Source organism: Plectropomus leopardus, chromosome 3 (assembly GCF_026936395.1).
Source record: "Plectropomus leopardus strain MGB_pleo_1.0 chromosome 3, ASM2693639v1, whole genome shotgun sequence".
Lineage (NCBI taxonomy): Eukaryota > Metazoa > Chordata > Actinopteri > Perciformes > Serranidae > Plectropomus > Plectropomus leopardus.
The window spans coordinates 17,479,265-17,503,459 of NC_142178.1; the positions used below are offsets into that span (position 1 = coordinate 17,479,265).

The 24,195-nt window shown below is 40.0% G+C and overlaps 2 protein-coding genes and 1 long non-coding RNA gene across 4 annotated transcripts; 1 reads left to right on the plus strand and 2 right to left on the minus strand.

Moving 5' to 3' along the window:
- LOC148189962 (uncharacterized) lies at positions 1 to 14,584 on the minus strand. The gene is made up of 3 exons (XR_015776235.1): positions 14,450 to 14,584; positions 1,864 to 2,009; positions 1 to 1,577 (listed from the first exon to the last, which is right to left on the minus strand). It is a non-coding gene; the product is annotated as an uncharacterized LOC148189962 (long non-coding RNA).
- taf5 (TAF5 RNA polymerase II, TATA box binding protein (TBP)-associated factor) lies at positions 14,179 to 22,385 on the plus strand. Its single transcript, XM_042484624.2, has 11 exons — positions 14,179 to 14,605; positions 15,416 to 15,644; positions 15,775 to 16,090; positions 16,215 to 16,378; positions 17,347 to 17,482; positions 18,680 to 18,800; positions 19,217 to 19,346; positions 19,739 to 19,903; positions 20,008 to 20,185; positions 20,842 to 21,019; positions 21,755 to 22,385. The coding sequence occupies exons 1-11, from the start codon at positions 14,197 to 14,199 to the stop codon at positions 21,967 to 21,969; spliced, it is 2,241 nt and encodes a 746-aa protein (XP_042340558.1). The 5' UTR covers positions 14,179 to 14,196; the 3' UTR covers positions 21,970 to 22,385.
- Positions 22,364 to 24,194, minus strand: atp5mk (ATP synthase membrane subunit k). 2 transcript variants are annotated; one of them, XM_088075771.1, is made up of 4 exons: positions 24,070 to 24,194; positions 22,788 to 22,892; positions 22,598 to 22,691; positions 22,364 to 22,491 (listed from the first exon to the last, which is right to left on the minus strand). In XM_088075771.1, the coding sequence occupies exons 2-3, from the start codon at positions 22,872 to 22,874 to the stop codon at positions 22,602 to 22,604; spliced, it is 177 nt and encodes a 58-aa protein (XP_087931897.1). In that variant the 5' UTR covers positions 22,875 to 22,892; positions 24,070 to 24,194; the 3' UTR covers positions 22,364 to 22,491; positions 22,598 to 22,601. The 2 variants fall into 2 exon arrangements, with proteins under 2 accessions (XP_087931897.1, XP_087931898.1); XM_088075772.1 differs by having other exon boundaries at positions 22,589 to 22,691.
- Between the last annotated feature and the right edge of the window lies 1 nt (position 24,195).

Here is a 24,195-nt window from a genome sequence, read left to right on the forward strand (position 1 = left end):
GTCAGCCTTTGGGTAGTGGTGTGCTTCGCTGCTTTGTTCTTATAAACAACACTCCCTCTCCATACACACTGTCTAGCTCGCTTGACCACCACTGCTTTCTCACTGAGCCAAGGAGGAGGGGCAAAATTTGAACGTTGTGTTTACAAACAGTAAGCAACAACCCTGTATAGTATGCCTTTAACTTTGTTTTCATTAATGTGTAATCACCTGAAAATTATAGTTGTTTTTTTTTCATCACCCTAAAATGAGCCGTTTATTTCTACATAAGGAGCGAGTCCTCTTCCATATCCACCACGTTATTTCTACAGTAGCCCAGAACGGACAAACCAAACACTGGCTCTAGATAGGACCATTCAAGTTTTCCTGTGACTTAATCCTACACACTGGACCATAAAAAAATGAATTGCAATTATGAACTTAGTGAAAAATTCTTTTGGCTGGCCTTGGTCCTTTCTTGCTTTGTATTTTCATCTGGCTTATTAATTCACCCTGATGCAGAGCATCCACACCAGAATTCAGTTTTTAAAAGATTCTATCATTTTTGGGAAAATGCTTGTTTGCTTTCTTCCTGGGAGTTAGATGAGAATATTTATACCTCATTTGGGTCTGAGTGTGGTATCAGTCGTCTCATCCAACTCTTGGCAATTAAACATATGTTGTATTAAAATGAAAAAACCCATGTCCCTTCAGTAATAACGTTGCCTCTTTCTAAAAAGCCATCATGCCTGATTTGTAATGCATAAGTAAATAATTTATTGACCATTAATAAAGCTGTTTATTGCAAGTTATAAATGCTTAACTAAGTGGACCATGTACCATGTTTTTGTCTGCTGAATTATTTCTTTGGTGTTTTCGCTGTGAAGTGACGACCAGGTTTTACTGCCCTTCTGGTGTTGCATGCAGCCTTAATCCACTGAAGGTGATAATGTCTTTGTCCGTGATGTGTGGGTAGGTGTTTAAGCAGGTGGTGCTAAAGCACTGAACGCAGTACTGCATCGCCTTACTCCCCTGTGCCTGTTAAGGCGGCAATATCTATTTCAACCTTGACGTTTGAAGAAATGACAGTAAGATTAGCGATGGACTGTTTTACTGGAAGTGAGTCATTTCATCTCACCTGCTAGTTACGGGTGACTGCAGGGCAATAACAGGAATGACTTTATGGCGTTATGATTTTCTTAAGATTGTCATTCCATGAAGAAGTAATGGCTAACAGAGTGATTGTTCTCTAAATAAAAGAAGAGACAGATATGGGAACACATTACACCATGGCTGCTTTCATTATTGAGATGTCACCATTGATTAAAGGTGCTGCTTTATTTAGTGAGAGAAACCTATAAACAGATGTTGACCTAATTTGTTTTGGCGGTGCAGCACAGGTGTGGCGTAAGAGGCCATGGACAAACTATAGTAGTGTTTTTTATGGATGGCACATGTCATTTGTTTCACTTATCTCATGCACAGTGGCACAAACTTGACACTCTATCTGCATTATGGTGAAGGAAGGGTTGAACATCCATCAAAGAAGATCCATCATCTGCAGATGGAGCCCAATACAAGACCAACCAATGTCTGTAGACCTACATTGCACGAACCACACACAAAAGATAGAATTAACCCCTTGAAACCTGGATTTACATCAGTTTTTTGTGGTTTAGATGCTTTTCACAAGTATTTAAATCCTTGACCCCTGAGAAAACTGGTGAGATTTCTTTTGAAAATATTGGAAAAAAGCAATGAGCAGCTTGGCAATAAATGTTGGCTATTTTCCCCACATTCCTCTTTTTTGTGCTAATTTTTTTTTTTTGATTTTTTTTCATTCATCATTATTCGGAGTCCATTCATGTTTGTGCACCAATTTCTTACCTCCTCCTTTAGTCTGTCCTTGTCTTCCTCTCTTATCCCTTTTCACGTTCACATTGCAGCGCTGCAGTTTGCAGACCCATCAGATATAGCTCTAAAATCCATGATGCGAGAACTTCTGCACCCCTGGCTCCACCCTCTTTGCTGCACTGCAACGACACAGCAAATACATGCAATGTCAAGGCATCCCATCTCCAGACCTATACAGTATGTATGTGTGTTTACCCCTCCCTCCATCCCTCCCTCCCTTTCCTCCATCTCCCAAAGTGCTGACTGGAGTCATTCCCCACCTGCTGGCAGTCCGCCCAGAGGCTGATATACTGTGTCACTGTACACGCATTAACAGCTATTGATCGGGCAGAAAACACCAAAAGCATTCCATTATCTTGGCGTGACCATAATTAAAAATGTCAACTAATTCTGAGCCTGTGGGCCTAAAACTTACTCAGGCAACATTTCTGGCCGGTAAACCGTTAAAATATTTACCTCCATAATGAAGTGAATACTGTAAAACATCCGGCTGAGTGGTTTAGAGGTATGCATGACGTGTCTGTGTGTGTGCAGATGGTTTTGCGGTTACAAGGGCAGCTGATCCAATAGCAAGCTAAAGCCCCATGATTACAGAGCAGATCAATGGAGCACGATCAGCTATTAATTAAAAAGCAGTTTAGAGGCTTGTACAGTCAGCTTTTGAGCAGACTGAGAGGTCATATATCACTTGTCTGTATAAATCCACCTTTAGGTCTTTTTACTGGTAAGTTTGTCAGGTTTTTGATTTGCAATGTGTTTGCCATGAAATTGTAGATTTAGAGGGACACTTCAACCCTAAATTTTAAAGAGTACTGTTTTTTTATCTTACCTGTAGTGCTATCTAATAATCTAGATTGTTTTGTTGTGAATTGTGGAGTGTTGGCGATATCGGCCAAATAGAGAAGTCTGACTTCTCTTGAATATAATACAACTAGATTGGTTTGTGGTGCTCAAAGCGCCAAAAAAATAATTTGAAAAACTCAACAGCAGTGTCCCTTTTCAGAAATCATGACCAGGTTACTCAAAATAATCCACAGACTTTGTTGTGAGCAGTTTATAGAAACTATTTTATTTTTACTGAACTATACCCAAGATGTAAACATTAACTGCGTGCTCCACAGATGAGATGTAACCATAAACCTTTCAAAAATAATGGGTGTAGCTACCATAAATTCACCCATTAGTTTGTGGACTCAAAAAGAAAATAGTTCCTATGAAACTGTTCATAACAAGGTCTGTGGGTTATCTTGAGTAACCAGATCATAATTTCTGGAAAGAGACATCACTGCTGAGTTTTTCAAATGTATTTTTTCAGTTCTTTGAGCACCACAAGCCGAGTGCCATCTAGTTCCATTATATTTGAGAGAAGACAGGCATCTCTATGGCCAATACTTCCAACACTTGGAAACTCATACCAAAATAATCTACACTGATAGTTCACAGTATAAGGAAGAGAAAAAAATATGTTTTTTTAGATGTGGGGGTGAACTGTCCCTTTAAGCCCTTTATTTCAGCTGTATTTTTAGAAATGAGGGTCCACAATGTCACCAAGTGCTGTGAGGTTGGGATCTGAACTCCCCTACACATGTTTGGATGAGACTATTAGCTAATTGACTCTCAAGTTGCTGTTGGACTTCCATGCCTTTTCTCATCAAATAGCATAATTGCAGGCTCTCTCAGGGTGAAGACATCCCATTACTGCTCAGGGAGATGAAAATGCCATGTTAATTACACTGAATAATTTGCAGCCCTTTCACTGTAAAATATAAATGGACATTGCAGTTAATTCAAATTCCATTAGAGATATAAAATACACAGCTAACTAGTTCCTCTGCTTAATACTCTGAGGGCAATTTTAGATATTCCTAAAATTCTATTAATATTTCATTAAATTCCCTCATGAATTTTCTTCTTTATGAAACTGCTTTTCAGCATCAAATGGGATAATCTAGATCTAAATTTATTTTTCTATCTCCCAACAACTAAATTATGTTTGCCAAAATGTGTATCTGGTTGTGGCATAATCTCCAAACGATTATGGAGCCAACTCTGCGGACCTGGCGGAAATGAGGAGAAATGGTCATCACAAGAAATCTATTTACATCCTACAGGCGTGCCTGATGACTGTGTTTCCAGTTAAAGCAGCAAAAAAAAATAAAATAAAACAGCAAGTAAAAGCTTTGAGAGTTCTTCTGGAGATGTGGTTTTTGATGGTTTTGTATGTCATGAGTCTCTTACCTAAAAATCAAAACTTAAATGCAGACTTGGGGTTTCTTGGTGAATTCAAACACGAGCCTTTTTGCGCATTTATGTTTGAAATCAGTGTGTTTCCACCTTTTCATGTTCCACCACACGTCTGTCTGTTGTTGTGTTTCCATAGGTTGGTCAGTCCCCAAGGACGTTCCCATCATCCTGTCAACCCTCCCCTCCTAGTGACATCAAATGGTAGTAACAAAGGAAAACCTGGTCCACCCCCTTCCTTTATTTTGTGTCCGAGACACACACACACACACACACACACACACACACACACACACACACACACACAACTCAAGGAGAACAAAGAGCATTGCTTTGCCATGAACAGGTTTGTTTGTGCATGTGCCTGTTTGTCATTTCCGATGTATATATGTATATTTTTTTCATGCCAGGGACAGAATGATTGATTACATTTTGGTCGTGTAGGCCAAGTCCCTCACCTCCCTGATGAAAATCAATGTCTCCTTTCCGACCTGATAACCTTTGGTGAAAATGTGTTCCTGAACACTTTGGCTTACAGAGCAAATCAGGATTAAACTTGTGTCCACATCGACAGATTTCAGGAATTCACAAAAACTCGCTATGTGTGAGACATGGATCTTTCTATCAGCCAGTCCATTGTCCGGGACGTCCTCTGAGAAGAAGCCTGCCAATGAGACACACGCTGGAAGGGAGAGGTGTGACGTCCCTCGATAAATTATTCTAATTTATGAGGGTATGGATAGAAAGAGCTAGTAATATGACCGTCTCTCTTTCCTAAGATATTTTCTTTTGTATCCATACAAGTATACTTAAAAGAAACTGATTGAATTATCAAAGCTAAAACAACATAAAAATCCTAAAATTATGTCATTTTTCTCAAAAATGTTTTCGTTGCCATTGGTTACAAATTGTAATTATTGATTCAGGCTTTAAGTACCAGGGCTCTGACCTTTAGCAAATTGGAGGCCACCTCTTTATCTTATCCTCACAGCAGCTGTCAGTCAGTGTGTGTGTGTGTGTGTGTGTGTGTGTGTGTGTGTGTGTGTGTGTGTGTGTGTGTGTGTGTGTGTGTGTGTGTGTGTGTGTGTGTGAATCTTTAGACATGCTCATTGGACCACAGAGAAGGCTAATTTGGTAGGGGCGCTATCTGAAGAGGTTTGGATTGCAGAGAACAAAGGACATTCATGCAGTGAACTGCCTCTTACATAAGGCTTCATTCTGTAATAACACCATGTGGTTCAACAACAAACACCAATGAATTATAATAACTTCAATAATTATATAGTAATATTTGATATAGAGATGTAGAGTTTTGGCTGCATAAAACAGAGAGTTGAATCAAAATGATCCAATAGGACTCTGCAGGTTTCTGGGTTTGAGTTTGTTATGTCGCCTCGCTGCGCCTTGCTGCCTTATTAGTTTTAGATGGAGCCTGAATTATTTATGGTGATAAAGATAAAACAGTGGTGCACAACATTGTGTTGGGAAGGACTTGCAGTGGGGGGGGTGGCTAAAGTGCCTGTTTAGATCTACTGACAAAAAAATGTGTGGGAGGTAACTGTGAGCAGAGAGAGGGAGAGAGAGGAGGCTGTGCAGAACGTGATAACAACTCAAATTTATCAGTTTTAGGATAAGATCATTAATATCATGAACACCACTTCACACGTCTGGTAACAGATGCACATAAGTAGTAAATGTCCTTTCCTGATGATGGCAAGATCTCCGAGTTGTGACAAACTACATCCACCTATTTGTATATCAATGTAATCACTACTTTAGCCCCCACATAAAACAATCTCTGGGCATACATTGACACAAGCATTCTAAAAATTGCATCTTTGCATGATATATTATAGCATAATTGTGTTTTTTTTGTTGTTGTTTTTGTGCAACTTTACGTTATTTATAGTTTTAGCTCGCTTTTTTGGTTATAATAATGTGTTCACCAAGTTCTGGAAACACAGATCCCTAAAAGAAACATTATAAGTAAGACAAAAAGTTTTTAACAAACCTCCAGGCATACAGCTCTTGCTTTCTGCAACCTTGCATCCTCATACGAGGACATTACACTTTGCTTTTGCTGCGCCTTATACTTCATTTTAGCTTAACTTAGACCTGCAGTTAACATGTTAAGTAGCCTATGTGAGAACTGATATATTATAACAGCGAGAAGTTTAAGATCCAAGTCATAATGAACCTGAATAATACTTTAATTCATCTGTCTGCAGAACAATCAAACTCCTTACGACTTTCCCGAAGCCAAATATACATTTCCTGGATATTACTGTTCAAACCCGCCTTATTTTGTTTTGTCTTAAGATACTGACTTTTAACCTGACTATTCTAAATAGTTCTCTCCTGCATGTTAACCTTTAACCCACTGAGATAACATTTTTAGTTTCAGAAAGTTTGATGGCTGATTAAAATACATTAATAGGCCTATTAGGACGGATACTTTTTTCCAGTGTAACCACTCAAAGCTACCTCAGACTTATATTGATGGTTACTTTATCAGCTTCCTTTGGGCAGATGGATAAAATGCCATGCTTAAGGGCACTTTGTTAATATAATGTGTATTTCATCTACTCAGACTTTTTCCAGCTGTTCTGGGGGATTCAAACAAGCTTGCTTCTGTGCAGCTGCAACTACCCATCCATAAGGCCCAGCAGAGCCGACAACTGCGTGCAGAATCCAGCCTTCCTGTTAGGTCAGTATTGAATAATGCAGGCTCCCCACATTTCACCCCCTCAAAATGGAGATCTCTAGTGCCACAGCTCTGCCTTCGCACCCATTATTCCGCTTGGATAGGCAAAAGACTGTAAGATGGATTCGTGCACGCACGCACACAAGTGCACTATCGTGCACACACACACACATGCACCACCTCACACAGGGCAAAGAAAATAAGAGCAGCCCCTGAGAGATAAGGAATGACAGGACAGAAGCTAACCAGAATTATCTTGCAGCTTTGAGTAAGTTACTGTGACATAAAGATGGATTTCAGGGAATTTGGTGGAAACCTAACGACATAGAAGTATTTCCAAAACCAAGTTTTGTGATACAAATGACACAGAAAGATATTTTTCAGGTGAGATAAAGGTTTGAACCCCTGTTGCTTGTGGCAGCGGCGCAAATTAAAGCTAAATCTGTGAGGTGCTTGTGCATTATTGCGAAAAGGGAGCAAAGGGGACACTAACTATAACAGACTCAGTGATCCGAGCTTGGTCAGAGAGACTGGCGACACAGACAGACCAGGCTGCCTGAAGAAGACAGGCTGTGTCAGCTCTGTCCACAGAGAGATGGACCTGTACATTTAATATATATGTCATAAATGAATGAATATGTGTAAAATGATTTTTTTGTTTAGTAAACTGTTTTGGCCATTACATTTTTGTCCATGCTTATGAGCTATTTGAATCTGAATTTGAACTGCAGTCCTTTTTTTTGGTTCATGGAGATGCAGTTTTTGTTGTTGTTGTAAATGGCTACTAGACGAGATATCTTCCCCCCTCTTACATCACCACAAGAAAACTGCTTCACTGTTAGCTCCGTTTTTTGTCACTCACAGGTCTCACACCTTCATTTACACCTGCCTCTCACCTCTCACATTCACAATCAAGCTCCTCTCCTTCCCAACTGTACATCTTCTGGGTCCAAGGCACCATCCTTTCTGTCTTGTTACCGCTCCCCCACTGCGCTGCCCCACCCGTCCTGTTCCCTGACCCAATCCCCAGCCCACCCACCATGCTACCTTCTCCCCCTCCCACCCTCCTTTTACTCCTTTCTCTCCCTTCATCTTTTTTCCCTCATTCTCTCTCTTTGCTTCTCTTAGGGCATTTTCCACCTCTTCTGAGAGTCACACCTCATGAATTATTTACTTGTGCATCTCAGTGGGGGATTTTGCTGCGTTTCCTGACCGTTTACAGCTCTAAGATAGACAGGCGGAGGTTTCTGAAAGGCAAAAATGTGCATGTAAGCATCACATATCATCTGCTTCACACGCTCACTCTCTGGCTGACTGCTGCCTGCCCCTGCCTGGAAAACAATACACCAACATAACAAAGTGAGGACGGACTGCATGCCAGCATCTTCCGAGTGTTGAAAAATGCAGAAGACGGCATCCAGGGTGTAACGGACATTCTCTGGACAATTTATGAGAGTCGTGTAGGATTGATTTTATATTAGGCCCTTCAGAAGAAGGCATCATCTTAAAGAGATGGTGAATTTATTTCAGTTAATCAGATGCAGCTTAACTGCACCATTTCTCACAGCTGGGAAAAACCTTCCCTACACGTGCATGCATTAAAATCCAACATAAAAACGCTGAAAGCGACTTGAAAACTGCCACGCCCCACTCTGCATCCCCACATACTCTTTCCACACACTTTCCTGCAACGTAAAGCTTTTTTAATAATAGCTTTTGCCATTTATCTTTTTTTATTTTTACAGCATATGCCTCAGACGGTGGTAAAATTGATAAACTAATATAAATCCAACATCTGAAATGATTTTTTCTCCACACTTGGGATGATGCCACCAATACCAATTAGCACATCTGCTATAAACCTTCCCTCCAGACTGATCACAGGACATTTTTACTGGCACATAAGCACAGCAGCTTGAGGGGGACATCCATAAGAGTGCATCTACTCCTGAAATGCATTAACCGTGCAAACACAAAGCAAGAGCCTTTTAATTTAAATCAGTGATGCATGTGAGTGGTTATCAGCACCAGATTGGTTAGCACAGTGTTAATGTGAGCTCTTATAACAAGTGCAGGGACAGCGGTAGTTGACATGAAGATGACATAAGCGTGAACATTGTGTGATGCTCAAACATGCGTAACAGTGATTTTCTTATGTTTGGACTGAATAATGTACTGATGTATTTCTCTCAAAAAGTGTGTTTTGGCTCTACAGCAATATGAATTTCAAGGGGGAATAGTCTTTCTTTGGTCTTTGTGTGCTCCTACAGCTCTGTCTCTGCTGGGTGATGCCACACCCTGCTGCCTCCTGACACACACCAAAAGAGAGAGAGAGAGGGAGAGAGGTGGAGGGAGAGGGAGAGGGAGAGATGGGGGGGGGGTTGGTGGGAGAGTCCACCAGCTTCTGCACACACAGAGGGGAAACTGAGCAATGTCATCACCGAGGTGTGAAAGGAGTACACAACTGTGCATGCGTCTCTTCCCACCTTACACAGTCATTATACTGTGAAGAGCATGTGAGATACTTTAAGTGGTATATAAGACACATAGGGCGGCAGAAGACAAAAGATTACAGATGCAGGTTTTGTGATGGTTGAGTTCAGTAAAAATACAAAAAGCAACTGGAAAAACAAGTAACAGTAGAAGTCCTCTTTCCCAAGAAGATATTAAAGGTTGTACAATGTTGCTGCCAGCAGCAGAGAGCAACTGAGGGTGAAAAGTTGAATTGATTTTTACACTAACGCTTGGTTTCAAAGCGTCTGTAATTAGATCTAATTTCACCATCTAAAGTTCCCAGATGGCCAGCATGTTGATACAGACTGAATTAAGGCTGTGATGTCAGGTGACCAAAAATTAATGACAGGATAACATCTACTGCCAGTGTCAATCTGATATAGGCTAGAATACTGATAACAGATGACGTTGATATTTTGTTGGTTTTAAGTTGTGTAGTTAAGTCCCCGAAATCCAACATTTTCTGAATGTGTCATGTTAATGTTACTACTTGGAGGACAAAACCCAAAATCTGCAAAACGTCATAATGTTCACGTCCACACAACATGAAATTCTAACATCGTTATACATTTTAAATATTGTCTGTTTCATTCCAACGCAAATTCAACATCCACGTGGAAAGAGTCCGACGTGTTTCTGACGTCATATTGAAAACCGGTGCCAGCTGGTTTAGCGAGAGAGGGAGAAAGCTTCCTCATTTTGAATCAATACTTCACCTACAAAATTACCATTTGTAAATCGATTAGTCATGCCGTTTGAATCCTTGAAGAATTCTCTTGGATGCCTCCATGGAAAATAGTAAACATATTGATTTATTTATAGATTGGGGAACTACAGCAAAACTATATAAAAACATTTGTTTGCACAAGTCCTACAATCTAAGTCTCATTTCCTGAACATATGCATTGACACTTAAAGATGTACAGAGTCTGGCTTTAAAGAGAGCAGAGATGCGTTTCCCTGTCATTTCAGTTTTAAATCATAAGGTTTTAGCAAAAATGCATGTGTTTGTGAAGCACTGAGTGTACGATTGGATTGATGAGACTTAGTTTGATTTAGTTTTGCTGTTGTTAAACATGGTCTCCAGTCAATCAATATACTTGCGGTTGTCTGTGGAGGCATGCAAGAAATGATTTCTCTACGAATTCAAGGTAATAAAGCATAACTGAACATTTTATGAATGGTCATTATTTGGGTGAAATATTCCTATCCCAACATACAGATTGAAAAAAAAATCAAATGTAGCCTATTCCAGTGAATGTAGCAATAAATGCAAAAACACTTAATTAAAAGCCTTTCAAAGAACGTCCCTTTAAGAATGTAAAATTATTTTGCCGGATTGTATAAGCAGTATTGTAAAGTTAGATGATCCAAGTGGCACTAAATGCACCATTTTAATGAGCTTATGTGCAAATATAGTTACAGTCTTCAGCTTTATGCGGTGAAGCAAAAACGTACAATATTTTGCTTTGAAATGTAGTGGAGTAAAAATACATATTAAATCATAAAGTGGCCGTACCTCAAAATCTTGAGGTCTCTCATCGACACAAATCAACCCTTGAGTTGCAGCTGACTGCTTCATGTAATCACTCAGCTTTATTTCAAATCAACGTCAACACTGGTGAGCTGCCACGAAGCATTAAGCAGCTCGAGGAGACTGCGTTGTCTGTCTTTATCTTTCATTATTCCATAATTTCAAGAAAAAAGCACTGGTCCCTTTATGGTGGAGCAGGTGCTTGACTTTGCAGCACAGCAGGATATTTGTAAATGGCTATATGAAGGGAATACTTATAGATCTTAAATCAATAACCTCAAGCCTGACACATGTGTTTCAGTACTGGTCATCTGCATATCTGCTCGGTAAGCGCAACACGAGTTATGCCAACCATGTGTCATAAAATTGCTGATCTTAGTATTAAACCCAAAAAATTGTCATTCAGTGACACCTAAAGGAGGCATGCACCCTCAGTCCCTAATGAGCAGCGTTACAATGAGCCTGCACTGATGACCACGCCCTGAGCTGCTGATGTTTGTCTCCCACCAACCTATCTCACCCCACCCCCATTTCTCCTCCACACGGAGCTACGCCACCGCAATGTTATACAACACCCTGCTGCTTCTGCCGTGAACCTTTCTCCTCCTTTGTCCCACCCCTCACTGTGGACCTCAGTCTGCACGTTAAACCTGCCGCTGAGTTATCATGATGTCCAGTTTGGATGAGCCGGAGCAGGAGAAAGGGGTTTCCACAGGTGCATCTGAGCTTGATGGGAAATAAGTTGGAAATTGGTCAGAATGTGGATTTTTATGTTTTCTATTGTACATTTATCACGAGGTGTGATGATAAAAGCCGATCTTGAGCAAAGTATGGCATAAAAGAGATGTGAAATGTTTAAGAGATGCTGCCAGAGAGCAAACATGACTTGTGCATTGTGTGAAAATAAAAATAAAATGCTATTAAGTTCTGATATTCTACTGACAGTCTCTGAGAAATGAAAACAGATACTGCGCGGACCCAAAACATGCACAGTCAGCAGTATATAAGTGCGTCTCTTACAGGGAGTTTAGAGCGTTTAGAAAGAGAAGAAGGTGTGTTATACTGTACAGGCAGAAATCCAGCCTCAGCAGAATGCAAAGTGGCTGCTGATACTTATATGCATCTCTCATGTGCTTTCCCTCGCTGCCATGAGTTGCATGTAAAACATTCAGTCAAGCCAACTTTGCAAAAGACAAAGTTTGAATGAAAATGTGCTGATCAAGACCACAATGCTATTAGGTCAAACGGGTATGTTCCTCACCTTATTGCATCACTCATTGTCTGACACTGAGGAATTGTATTAAGGGGAGGATAGTGTATTGTTTTAATCCATAAGACAAAGCAGCAAAGAAGGATGTGACATTAAATACACATCGGATTAAAAATACAGCAGTTATTTGTTTCTAAAACCAAAAAAAGCAAAAGATTCACTGGTTTTGTTACTCTATTGTGACAGTAAAATGAATATCATTGGCTTTTTGACTATTGATTGCACAACACATTCAAGGGCATCACCATGGGCTCTGGGAACATGTGATGGGTATTTTTCACAGAAAATAATCAGTAAATTCAACGATAATAAAAATGATCTTTTGTTCTGGCTCTCTTTCGTTATATATGTCCCAGGAGGCGATCCAGAGTAAACTGGGCAGAGTTAGTGTGGGACCAAAGTGCCACCACCTGGTACAAAACGGTACATCTCGAATTATAAATAAAGAGCACACATATACTGAAAATTTAAACGAAACACTTTTGTTTTTGCTCCTTTTTTTCGCAGGTTTAAATTTAAAGATTTAAATGGGTTTTTTTATGATCTCAAAAGATATATTTCTCTTAAATCTAGTCATAAATGTGTTCAAATCTGCATCACTGAGCACTCATGCTTTTTTAAGATAATCCATCCACCTAACAGGTTTGGCATATCATGATGCTGATTAAACAGTGATGGTACATCCAACCAGCCCCACAACTGCAGAGCCACCAGCAAGTCTATCATGATGACAAACTGCTGTCAGGTCAAGACCCTGGTGAGGGTGATGAGCACACAGATTAGTTTCCCGTGTTTTTCTGCAGAAATTCGTTGGATGTGCAAACCAATTGTTGCGTCAGCTGTTTGGGCGGCTGTTCTTAGACCAGCGAGATGGATATGGAAACCTGATTTTAATGCATTTGTGACCAGAATTTGAGAGAAACAGGCTGTATCTTTTAAGAGCATGAAGAATGTCTTAGATCTTTAACTTAAACCTGTGAAAATTAGGAGCAAAAACAAGTGTTGCACTTAAACTTTAAGAACTGTTTTAGTTCTTAAATAAAAATGATAGTTACTGCTCAGATTCATACAGTGTACCTGAGCCTCAGAGAAAAAAGGACATCAGCTGCAATAGGCCAAGTTATGCATAGTAAATATGCAGAAATCTTATTTGAAAGCAAAATTGACCCTATTGATGACACATTTACAGGCAATAGATTAACATTTAGGATTCTTCTTATGCAATGTATCTCCAGTAGCCTATAGCTACTTGTCCTTTTATCCAGTTATCCATAATCCATAATGTATGACACGTGTTAAATTCTGCACTTTGCACATAGATAAGGCACTTTGCACCGTGCACTTTATGCAATACAGTTTACATTGCTACTGCTAATGCGCTTTTGTCCTCTGTATGAAATGTTGTATTCTGTTTTGCTTTTGGGTTTTTCTTCACTTTTTGCACACTTATTTGCACATTTTTCTTTTTTTATTGCTCTTTTTAATCTTTTTGGCTATTTTGTTTGCTTCTTCTCTGTACATACTGAACATGTCATGATTATTATTGTTATTTATTATATTATATTATAGGTTAAGTGCCTTCCTTTGTATTTAATTTGCATTATTTTGCTTTTTTAAAAATATTTTATTCAGTTGCTGCTCTCTTATTTGCTGCTGTAACAAAACAATTTCCCTCACGGGATTAATGAAGTATTTCTATTGTTTTCTATTCTTTCTTTCTGTCTGTCTATTGTCTGTTACCTGCGAAGGGACTACGGATGTAAATTAGCAGTCCTGCAAACTTCGGCATATTGACATTAAATGAATAAATAAATATTTTTATCTAAATGTAGTGGCAGAGTTTTTAATACTCCCTGGGTTCAGGTGTGAGCTGTGTTTAGGTGTTTAGGTGTTTACAGTCAGTGACAGAGGTACAGATGCTGGAGGCGGGACTTATGCTACACATGATGACGTTGCATCAATAAGCACCAATCAGGTGACCTGATCTTTCTTGCCCGCTGTTTTCCTTTTTTAAGCTTCGCACATGCGCACTTCATTTCTAAAATGGCGGCCGTACAAGGTGGTCTGGTCGACGCGGCTGAAGAAAAAGACATAAAAACTGAACCATCAAACGATGGCTGCGGAAATAATAATGCAAACGAGGGAAGACTGCTCTCCGCGTCCCCCGGCTCCAGCGCACCGACTGGGAGTAACAAATCCTCGGAGGAACAGCAGACGCTGCTGGCTGTCCTGCAATTCCTCAAAAAGAACAAACTGACCGAGTCCGTCGAGATTTTGCGTCGTGAAGCGGGATTACCTGAAGACTCTCTGGACCTGAAGGCGGGTGACTCCTCCGGGACGGGCTCCGGGGCTGCTGCCGGCAGCGTGGACACGGAAGGCGGCGGGGATACGAGCTCTCTGCTCAGCCGGGTGACCAGCTCATCCTCCGCTGCAGCCCAGGCGCCAACTAAAGGTCCGACACACAACTCAGCCACTGCTGGAAACAAACGTTTCCTGTTAATATATCAGCACCTACGAGTTAGAAGTGTTTCCTAAGTTCAATAAGTTTACTTTGGTTCCTTTGGATGCCAAAGTTTGGGGGTTTTTTTTGTGTGAGGGGTGGAAGTAACAACAATTAACCCGAAAAGTGAGGTGATGAAAATGCACGTGGATTGAAAAGAAGAGGGGTAAAAATGGATGAAGAATGAAAAAGGGATAAATTATTAAGACATTTGATACATTTGAAGACGGTTTTGAACAAAGCAGTTCTGTTATGATGAAAACAGAGCCATGTTTCATAATTTTCCTATCATTTACATAACACAATTGCCTATTGTCATTCAAAAGACCGGTTTGTAAGATTTAATAATAATAATACCATTTGTTTATAACACGCTTTTCATGGTAGTCTAAGACACTTTACGCATGTTAAAACGACCATAAAAAGAGAATACAGTTAAATATATATGTATTTCTATTACATATTTAGGGAGATTTAGTGGCATCTAGTGGTGCGAATTGCAGATTGTAACCAGCTGAAATTCCTTCAGTGTTCATTGTTAAAAAGGGTTTTTGCTGGGGGCCGAATTATCTGCAGAGGTGTGTTTATCTACTAAACAAGTCATATAAACCAGCAAAAACACTGAAAAGAAGCTGTTTCTGTGGCTTAGCTGTCATCATTTTATGATGACAGCTAAGCTGAAAAAACATGATGAAAAACAGTATTGTCTCTAAAAGCTGTGGCTGGTTGATATCAATAGAAAGCACATCTCTTCTTCAACAGCTGTTGGGGAGGATCAGCCAGACGTCAACGTGGTGCTGTCAGCTTACAGCCAGCAGGGAGACCCGACGCTGTACCAGGTTTACTACAGCGGCCTGAAGAAGTTCATAGAATCAGTTTTGGACTGTCACCGAGCAGAGCTGTCCCAGGTCTTCTACCCGCTGTTCGTGCACATGTATCTGGAACTGGTGTACAACAATCACGAAAGTGAGGCCAAGGCTTTCTTTGAAAAGTGAGTTTCCTTCGCATAGTGTATGTCCGTCCAAATGTAAACAGTTAACTTGATTTATTTACTTTTTCGTAGTAGCAATAAATCCTGCCCTGTTGATAAACTCTGTTTTGTTTGTTTCTGCTCGCCTCAGGTTCAGTGGGGATCAAGAGTGTTACTATGAAGACGACTTGCGTGTTTTGTCCAGCCTTTCCAAGAGGGAACACATGAGAGGCAACGAGACTCTGCTGGACTTCCGCACCAGCAAGTTTGTCCTGCGGATCTCCCGCGACTCTTACCAGCTGCTGAAGAGGCACCTGCAGGAGCGTCAGAACAACCAGATCTGGAACATCATACAGGAGCACCTCTACATCGACATCTTCGATGGCATGCCACGCAGCAAGAGCCAGATCGATGCCATGTCTGGCAGCTTGGCTGGAGAAGCCAAGCGAGAGGCCAACAAGACTAAGGTTGGATTTATACACCAGCACCCAAATATCATGGCGTCTTTGTTTTGTTTTTTTTTGTTTGTTTGTTTTTATGTCTCCCCCAACTTTTTGAATTCATGTTCCTGCTTTATTATTATTCAATCAGGTTTACTATGGACTGCTGAAGGAGCCAGAGATTGAGCTGCCTCTTGACGATGAGGATGAGGAGGCCGAGAATGAGGAGGGTAAACCCAAGAAGAAGAAACCCAAAAAGGACAGCATGGGCTCCAAGAGCAAGAAGCAGGATCCTAATGCACCATCACAGACCAGGTAGAGAGTTTTGATGCAGCGTTATGAAGCTCTAAACGTCCAGAACGTGCTAGCTGCAGCAGTTGGGAACATTTTTAATTGGAAAATTGTTGCATGACCTCAAACCTTAATTTAAAGGAACTGAACAGTTGATTTAGGGTTCATACAAAGTGCTTGAGGTGCTTGAATTTGACACTAAATTGACAATTTAAGTCAAAATCAGACATTTTTTTTAACTTAGTGCTTGAAAAAGTACTTGTATATAACAGAAGAGAAGAGAATGATAAATCTTTTTTTATAAAAGATATTAGACATATGTTAAATGCAGAAGCCAAAAAAAGCTGTTCTTGCAATTCTTTTTAATGCTGTAAGAGCAGTATGAACTCCAAGTGCAAATGTGTTGGTAAAAAGCAGTAAACATTTGGCAGAAGGATGTTTTGCTAGCTTTTAAACAGTCGCACTGGAGCAGCATCAACCGTTAGCACGGGATTTTGAGCTGTAATTTTGCAGGAAATATGCAGCTGTGTGTGTGCGACTGCTGGTGGTGGGGCTGTTGAATAGAGGTTTTGAGTTTTTTGGTTGTGTGGAAGCCTTTTTCTGCTTTTGTGTCCTTTTCCAACAACATGACTTAATAATTTAACCAGTGAATTAACAATGGGTTAACTTTAGGTCCTGGTAGCATGTGCGCTCCATTTACAAACTTGCGAAATTCTCTTGCAATAGAATGGTTGTGGAGAAAACTATCTCATCCTTTAAAATAATAAGTGCTTGAAAAAGTACTTAAATGTCCTGAATTTGACTTGTCCCTGTCTGTACAAACCCTGATAATATTGTCGTATTTGCCAAACACCCAAGCCTCAACATGTTCCAGTTTTTAAAAGAATCTGTCATATTTTCAGTTATTTACTTGCAAGCACTTTCTGAAAATCCTAACACTGTTTGTGGACCCACCAGTCAGCGGCAGTTGCGTTTTGTTTCTTGTTGTTCAGGATACCTCTCCCAGAGCTAAAGGATTCAGACAAGCTGGACAAGATCATGTACATGAAGGAGGCCACCAAGAGGATCCGCCTGGGACCGGATAACTTGCCCTCCATCTGCTTCTACACATTTCTCAACGCTTACCAGGTAATTACTCATAACTAGGGAACAAGTAATTTCCCAAACATTTAAACGAAAGTTGAAACTTAGAATAGTCAACTAGTCTAAAAGTAAGAGCACAATCAGACAGCGTCAAAATTGAGTTCTGCTTCATCTCCAAAGTTCAAAACATATTTCAAAGTTTATAAGAGCCATTTAAAATTGTTAATCACATTTATCTATGGCCAGTTCTTAAATCTGGTACTGACAGGCGAAGGCACTAATGCTGGTACTAATGGTACTAATGTGCATCCCTACTCAAAACAAATTAACTGAATATCTGACATGTAAACACATTTAAAGGGATAGTTTGGATTTTTTTGAAGCGGGGTTGTATGAGATACTTATCCATAGTCAGTGTGTTACCTACAGTAGATGATGGTTGGTACGCTCCCGGTTTGGAAAAGCAGGCAGGAGTACCACCACTAAAGCTATGCTACCTGCTGTTGTAGATGGGGGCAGCAGCAAAACTATTTTAGCCACCAAAAAGAATCAACATCAGTTTAAGTGTACACTATATTTTAATATTTTCACCGCTTTACCTCGCTGTCAGACAGCCCTTTTGGATGCAGAGCTGAAGTTATTTATCTATGACATCTTCGAAGCCAGGCTCCACTGACAAAAACAGAAATTTTACCTTTAAAACATGCCACATGCTGGTCTATTGCTGCGTTGATTGGTTACTTTATGTTACTTTGTCACTTTGGTGAATCGGAAATAATCCTTTAAAACGCCAAGTCACAAAAACACAAAGAAACATAACGAGACAACTCCCGTGCTCAGAGGTAAAATGATGAAATTGTAATGGAGTCTGGTGGTTTTAAAGAAAGCATAGATAACGTTTTCAGTTCACTATCTGAAAAAGTGTGTACTGGCAAGATTAAGGAGGGACAATATTTAAAATATTGTGGACACTTAAACTATAATTGTTTTTTAAAGTCCATTTTGCTGCCGCCTCCCTCCACAGCAGTACGTGGTTAAGCTTCTGTGTCGGTTCTCCGGCCTGCTTCTCCAAACTGAAGGTGTGCATCTACTGTATGTAATACACTGACTATGGATAAGCACCTCATGCAACCCCACTCCAAAAAATCCAAACTGTCCCTTTAAGCAAGTTGTAGAGAGTGGGTTGTTAATTATAAACTACAGGAGAATCATTTCTTTTTATTCTCACCTCTCGCCCTGCAGGGTCTGACTGCAGTGGACTTCACAGACGACTCCAGTCTGATCGCGGGAGGCTTCGCTGACTCGACCGTTCGAGTATGGAGTGTCACACCAAAAAAGCTCCGCAAGGTCAAGTCTGCAGCAGGTACAGTGCACGACTGACAACCACAACCTTAATTGCTCTGATTTTAAAGCTTTTACAACCATCACTCAGGTGCAGTATCAGTATATGCTAAACTGTGAAATATGTATAATTCCATCCTTCAGTACTGTGAAGCCTGTCTTCTTAAAGTTAACTTTTTTACTGCTTACTTATTATATTGCTGTGCTTTTTTTCCTGCTGTCTTATTATCATATTGCTTGCGTTTTGGCAGTTAACACATTATACTGATCTGAGTAGTTTTTTCTTTTTCACTGCTCTGTGCCTACTATTATATTGCCTTGTGTGTCTTTCACTGATGCTTCCTGTTTGCACTATAACCCTGGCTGTTGTAATGTTTTTTTCTTGACTTTTTTTCCAAACACAAGTATGTTTTTTTTTTTCCTCCTCTCTCTCTCAAGACTTGAATCTGATCGACAAAGAGTCTGACGATGTGCTGGAGAGGATCATGGATGAGAAGACGGCCAGCGAGTCAAAGATTCTCCATGGACACAGCGGCCCGGTGTACGGCATCAGCTTCAGCCCAGACAGGTAGGAATGATTTCATAGTTAATTTTTGTGCCTATATTATTATTGTCAGCCTGTGCACTCATGTTTACAGTTAACAAATATGTTAACAAATATATAGGGACTTCAAATTTTTAATTATAATAATTAGGGCCAGTAGAAGGGGGATGCTGATGAAGAACTGTTATTAAAACCATTTCAAAAGCTGCTTTTAATGTGTTAATAATGTGTTTGTGTATTGTGATCTGTTATTATCGTTTTTAACTTGTAAAGTGTCTTTGAGTACCATGAAAAGCGCCCTCTAAATAAAATCTATTACTTTTTTTATTATTATTATTATTAAAAAGTCCCCTGACTAGCTTTTTTTATGTGCATTTAAATATACTTCCCGTTGACCTTCTCGTTCTGCCTTTCAGAAACTACCTGTTATCAAGTTCTGAAGATGGTACAGTCCGTCTGTGGAGTCTCCAAACATTTACTTGTCTGGTAGGCTACAAAGGCCACAATTACCCAGTGTGGGACACACACTTTTCCCCTCATGGGTACTATTTTGTCTCCGGGGGACATGACAGAGTTGCTCGGTAAGAAGCTGTCCGTCTGTATTTTTCTGTGACACAGAGGAAAATACACAGCAGTCCTGTCTACAGATGTCTGTCATTGTTCTCTGTCTTGCTTTCTCTGACAGTCTGTGGGCAACGGATCACTACCAGCCTCTGCGGATATTTTCTGGTCACCTCGCTGATGTCACTTGCACCCGCTTCCACCCCAACTCCAATTATGTGGCTACAGGGTCTTCTGATCGCACCATCCGGCTTTGGGATGTCCTGAATGGAAACTGCGTCCGCATCTTCACTGGTCACAAGGTCAGACGAGTCTCCAGAGCGCACGTCTGATCTGTCAGCAGAAGGGCCGTATCATGATAACCAAATCTGTTGTCTAAAGTAATGAATATAAGCATTATAATATACAATAAATATACAATATAAGCAAACTTAAACAAAATGTAATTTGAGTAGTCATACTGTTCAAAATCAAAACTAGGCTGATGCCAATAAAAAAGAAATAAGCTCCCCAATTTAACATTAATGCATTGTTTAGACTTGTGTATACATACACAACACCTGTATGATTTCTAAGTGATCTTATAAAGACAGACTATGCAGAGAATTTTCTTTACACCCACAGGTTGAAAGGAGTTTAAGATTCCCTGATTCGTCCTGCAGCAATGCCAGCAGAACTTTATTTTTTTTAATTTGGACTTTTTTGAAAAATTGAACATTAAATAAGAAAGGTCTAAAAAGGGCACATTGTAGCCTTGTTCACGTTGTTGCATGAAACAAACTGAATGAGAGCAGCAGCCTAAAGAGTCAAAACATGCAGAAAGACACGAAGCAACCCGACAACCAAAGAATAAATCATTAGATACAAAAGCAAATAAGGAAAAAAAAACAAAAAAAAAAGCAGGACTTACTGCTGCAGAGACCACTACTGAGGCAGTCCTGTAACTCTTGTCTTGCAGGGTCCTATCCACGCATTGGCTTTCTCTCCCAATGGGAAGTTCTTGGCTTCAGGAGCCACTGACGGCAGAGTTCTTCTGTGGGACATTGGGCATGGGCTGATGATCGGAGAGCTTAAAGGCCACACGGATACCATCTACTCGCTCAGGTTCAGCAGAGACGGAGAGATCCTTGCCTCTGGTGGGTGACCTACAACATCTTTGAAAGGAATACTTCCCCCCCATGATGATCTTTTGTATATCCATAATCTACCCTGTGTTTCACTGACTTTTGGGAGAATTTTTTTCTCCCGTTCCTTCGCGGTGAACAAAGAATCCAAAAATTGAGAAAATTTGTGATTTAATTAAGAGGTCTGTGTTTAGCAACTGTAAATCTGTATCAAGAGTTTAAAAACTGTCACACAACTCGTGCAGTGTTATCCAAGTCTCATTTATCCAGTCGTGTGATCAGTACTTGCCAAACGTGTGCGTTTGCATAGAAACTTTGCTATTTAAAACAATTCTGTATGAACAGTCGCAGGCACTGACAAGTAGTTTTAGCAAAATGCATGTGTTTAGCTGAAGCTGGATAAATGAGACTTGAGTTACACTGCAGAAGTTGCGCAAAAGTTTGTTAAGAGATGTTTGGTGTCAAATGTGGTCCCCTACTCTCAGTTTTTGGATTCTTCATTTGCCTTGGTGGCATGTGAGGAAAATGTTTCCTTTGTGAATTCAACATGACATGGGGTGATATACAGATAATCATTTAGGGGGTGATGAATTCCATTAATTTGGCATCAGTTGAGTATCACTGTTAAACTGAACACATGTATAGCTAGATCTGTTGAAATAATAAGCTTTTAGAAAACAATGATGCAACAAAAGTTTTAATATGACTCACATGCAGACATGACAGTGTTTCGTTTTGTTTTTCTAGGCTCCATGGACAACACTGTTCGTCTGTGGGATGCTATGAAAGCCTTTGATGACTTAGAGACTGATGACTTTACAGCAGCTACAGGACACATCCATCTACAAGATAACTCCCAGGAGCTTCTTCTGGGCACCTACTTGTCTAAATCCACACCTGTCATACACCTTCACTTCACCCGCAGGAACCTGCTGTTGGCTGCTGGGGCATACAATCCATGAGACATTATTGAATGATGAGAAAATAATCCACAGAAGCTGAAAATGAAGCGTCTGATCCCCTTGCACCACACGTAACTGAAGAGGTTTGCGGTGCAGTTGGGAAATAACAAAACATTGTTATCAACAAATCACCTCTGGTGAGAATTTAGCTGTGAATGAAGTTTAAAATTAACCCAGCCAACTCCTGTTCTGGCTCTAAGTCTGACATAGTCAGGTTACAAATCAAGCAGATTTGCTGCAGATATCCCCTCACCATGAAAAGTGCCATTGTTGATTGAGGACCCTTTTTGTTTTTTTAGATCACTGCCATTAATACAGCTTTGTTCAACAAGTGGCTAACATGTCCGTATCATAGTATTTTATACTGCCGTACACTGTAAATAAAACAACCATGTTTTCTATGTTTTGGACATAAATGTTCTTTATTGTTAACACAGGGAAACCAAACAGTCATCTTTTTACAAGCATGTCCAGCTGCTTTCTCCACTCCCAGCTGCTCAAAATGACGGTCAAAATGAACACCTGTGAGGAGACAAGAAGGGAATTTAGTTAAACAAATAGAGTAATAATTTCCTAAAGTACAATATGTTTGGAAAGTAAGAGGATGGAGGGACGTAACTGCACTTACGTGATCACTTTTCTGCGACAGCAGCCTGTTTCTTGGGCTTGAATTTGAAGAAAAGGCCAATGGCTAGTAGGCTGGCATATGTGGCCAAAACACACTAAAGAAGGAGAAAGAATCAATGATGACAAATTCACAGAGGCTTAATACTTTCACCGTAGAGTCGGAAAATGTAGTTAAATTGCACACAACTCACATTCCTCCTTCCTATGGTTGTGTATGAATTGAAGTACTTGGCAAGCCCAGTAAACTGTGCCTGGTTTCCACCTTCGCTTCCTCCCATGATGGATTGTTAATGGTCCTGTAAGGAGGAGAACAAAAGGTGACTTAAGTGATTATTAATGACATATATAAACATGGTCATTCTTGACCTTGAGGACAAAACAGGACGTCTTCAGCGGAAACTAATATAAAGCTTTTAAACAGGAACATGGCAGCCCCCTTCTGAATACCTTTAAAAGACCATTTTAACCAAATTTAAGACTGATTTTTTATCCAAGCATTGCAGATAATTATAACGGTTAGTAGCTATAGTCCTGTATAAACAGGTTTTATGTGGGAATATAGAGCAAGTGAGGTTGATCTACATTTTGCCGACAAGAAGACCAAAACTCAAGTATAAAGTAAAAAGACAGTATTAAGTACAGTCATAGGTGTAAAGATTTGTAGCTGTGCAAATGTGGACTTTCAGACTTCACAAATTTAAATTTAAGACTATTTAATGCCTTCTATAGCCTAATATTTATAAAATTATATTTAAGACATTTTAGGACTTTTGAGGGACTTGCAGACACATTGCAAAAAAAAAATGAAATGGATAGTCGTTTGACGGATACATGATTCCACAGGGACATTTTACAGATCTATAATTATTTGAGAAAGAAAATCCCTGCAAACAACTAAGAGGACCTTAGAGTTTGCATTAATTACAATATTTATTAGATTACTCCACGTTGTTGACAATTTCTTGGACATAAATGAGTTTTGGGGTTTTTTTTTTCATTTAGGCCCTCAACGCAACAAACCCTCATTTTCTTGCCATTGCAAACTAACTTCAGTTATGAAGTTATTATATAAGAGATGGTTGGTTTGACATGCTAACGTTACTTCGATCAAATCTAGCGTTAATGCAAATCTCAAAATGCCGAGAGCAAGCTTTATTACGATTCAGCCTTTTTTACTTTGAATTTACCCACCCCAAAATTCAAAAACATTGTGTTTGACAGAAGTATCAACAGCGGTCATTGCATCCAGACTGACTTTCATCGGTCAGAAACTGCACAGCTCGTTAGCTAGCACACTCTGTACTGGGTTAGCTTCCCGTGTTAGCCTGCTAGCTGGTTGGTTCAACATTCAACCCATAGCTTGCGTTTATTAGCAACTTGTCGCACAGGCGTTTAAAGGGACATGGGTATTACTCGACATTGTTAAAACCAAGATTATTGACCTAATCTGTCTCTAAACATGCTGTGACTTACCTTTAACCCCTGTGAAAGCAGAATGAGACAGGTGCCCTTCAGCAGAGGCCGCGATGCTAAATTCAGCAGGAAGTCCCTCCTCCTCCCAGCAACGCAATACAGTGCCTCCATTGGTCCAAAATTATG

Bases quoted from the DNA above. Each gene is read 5' to 3' on its own strand.
- atp5mk (XM_088075771.1), bottom strand. From the start codon at position 22,874: ATGGGAGGAAGCGAAGGTGGAAACCAGGCACAGTTTACTGGGCTTGCC. The intron at 22,692-22,787 runs GTGAGTTGTGTG...CTCCTTCTTTAG, and splicing joins CAACCATAGGAAGGAGGAAT to TGTGTTTTGGCCACATATGC.
- taf5 (XM_042484624.2), top strand. From the start codon at position 14,197: ATGGCGGCCGTACAAGGTGGTCTGGTCGACGCGGCTGAAGAAAAAGAC. The intron at 15,645-15,774 runs GTGAGTTTCCTT...TGCTCGCCTCAG, and splicing joins GCCAAGGCTTTCTTTGAAAA to GTTCAGTGGGGATCAAGAGT. The intron at 19,347-19,738 runs GTAGGAATGATT...TCTGCCTTTCAG, and splicing joins ATCAGCTTCAGCCCAGACAG to AAACTACCTGTTATCAAGTT.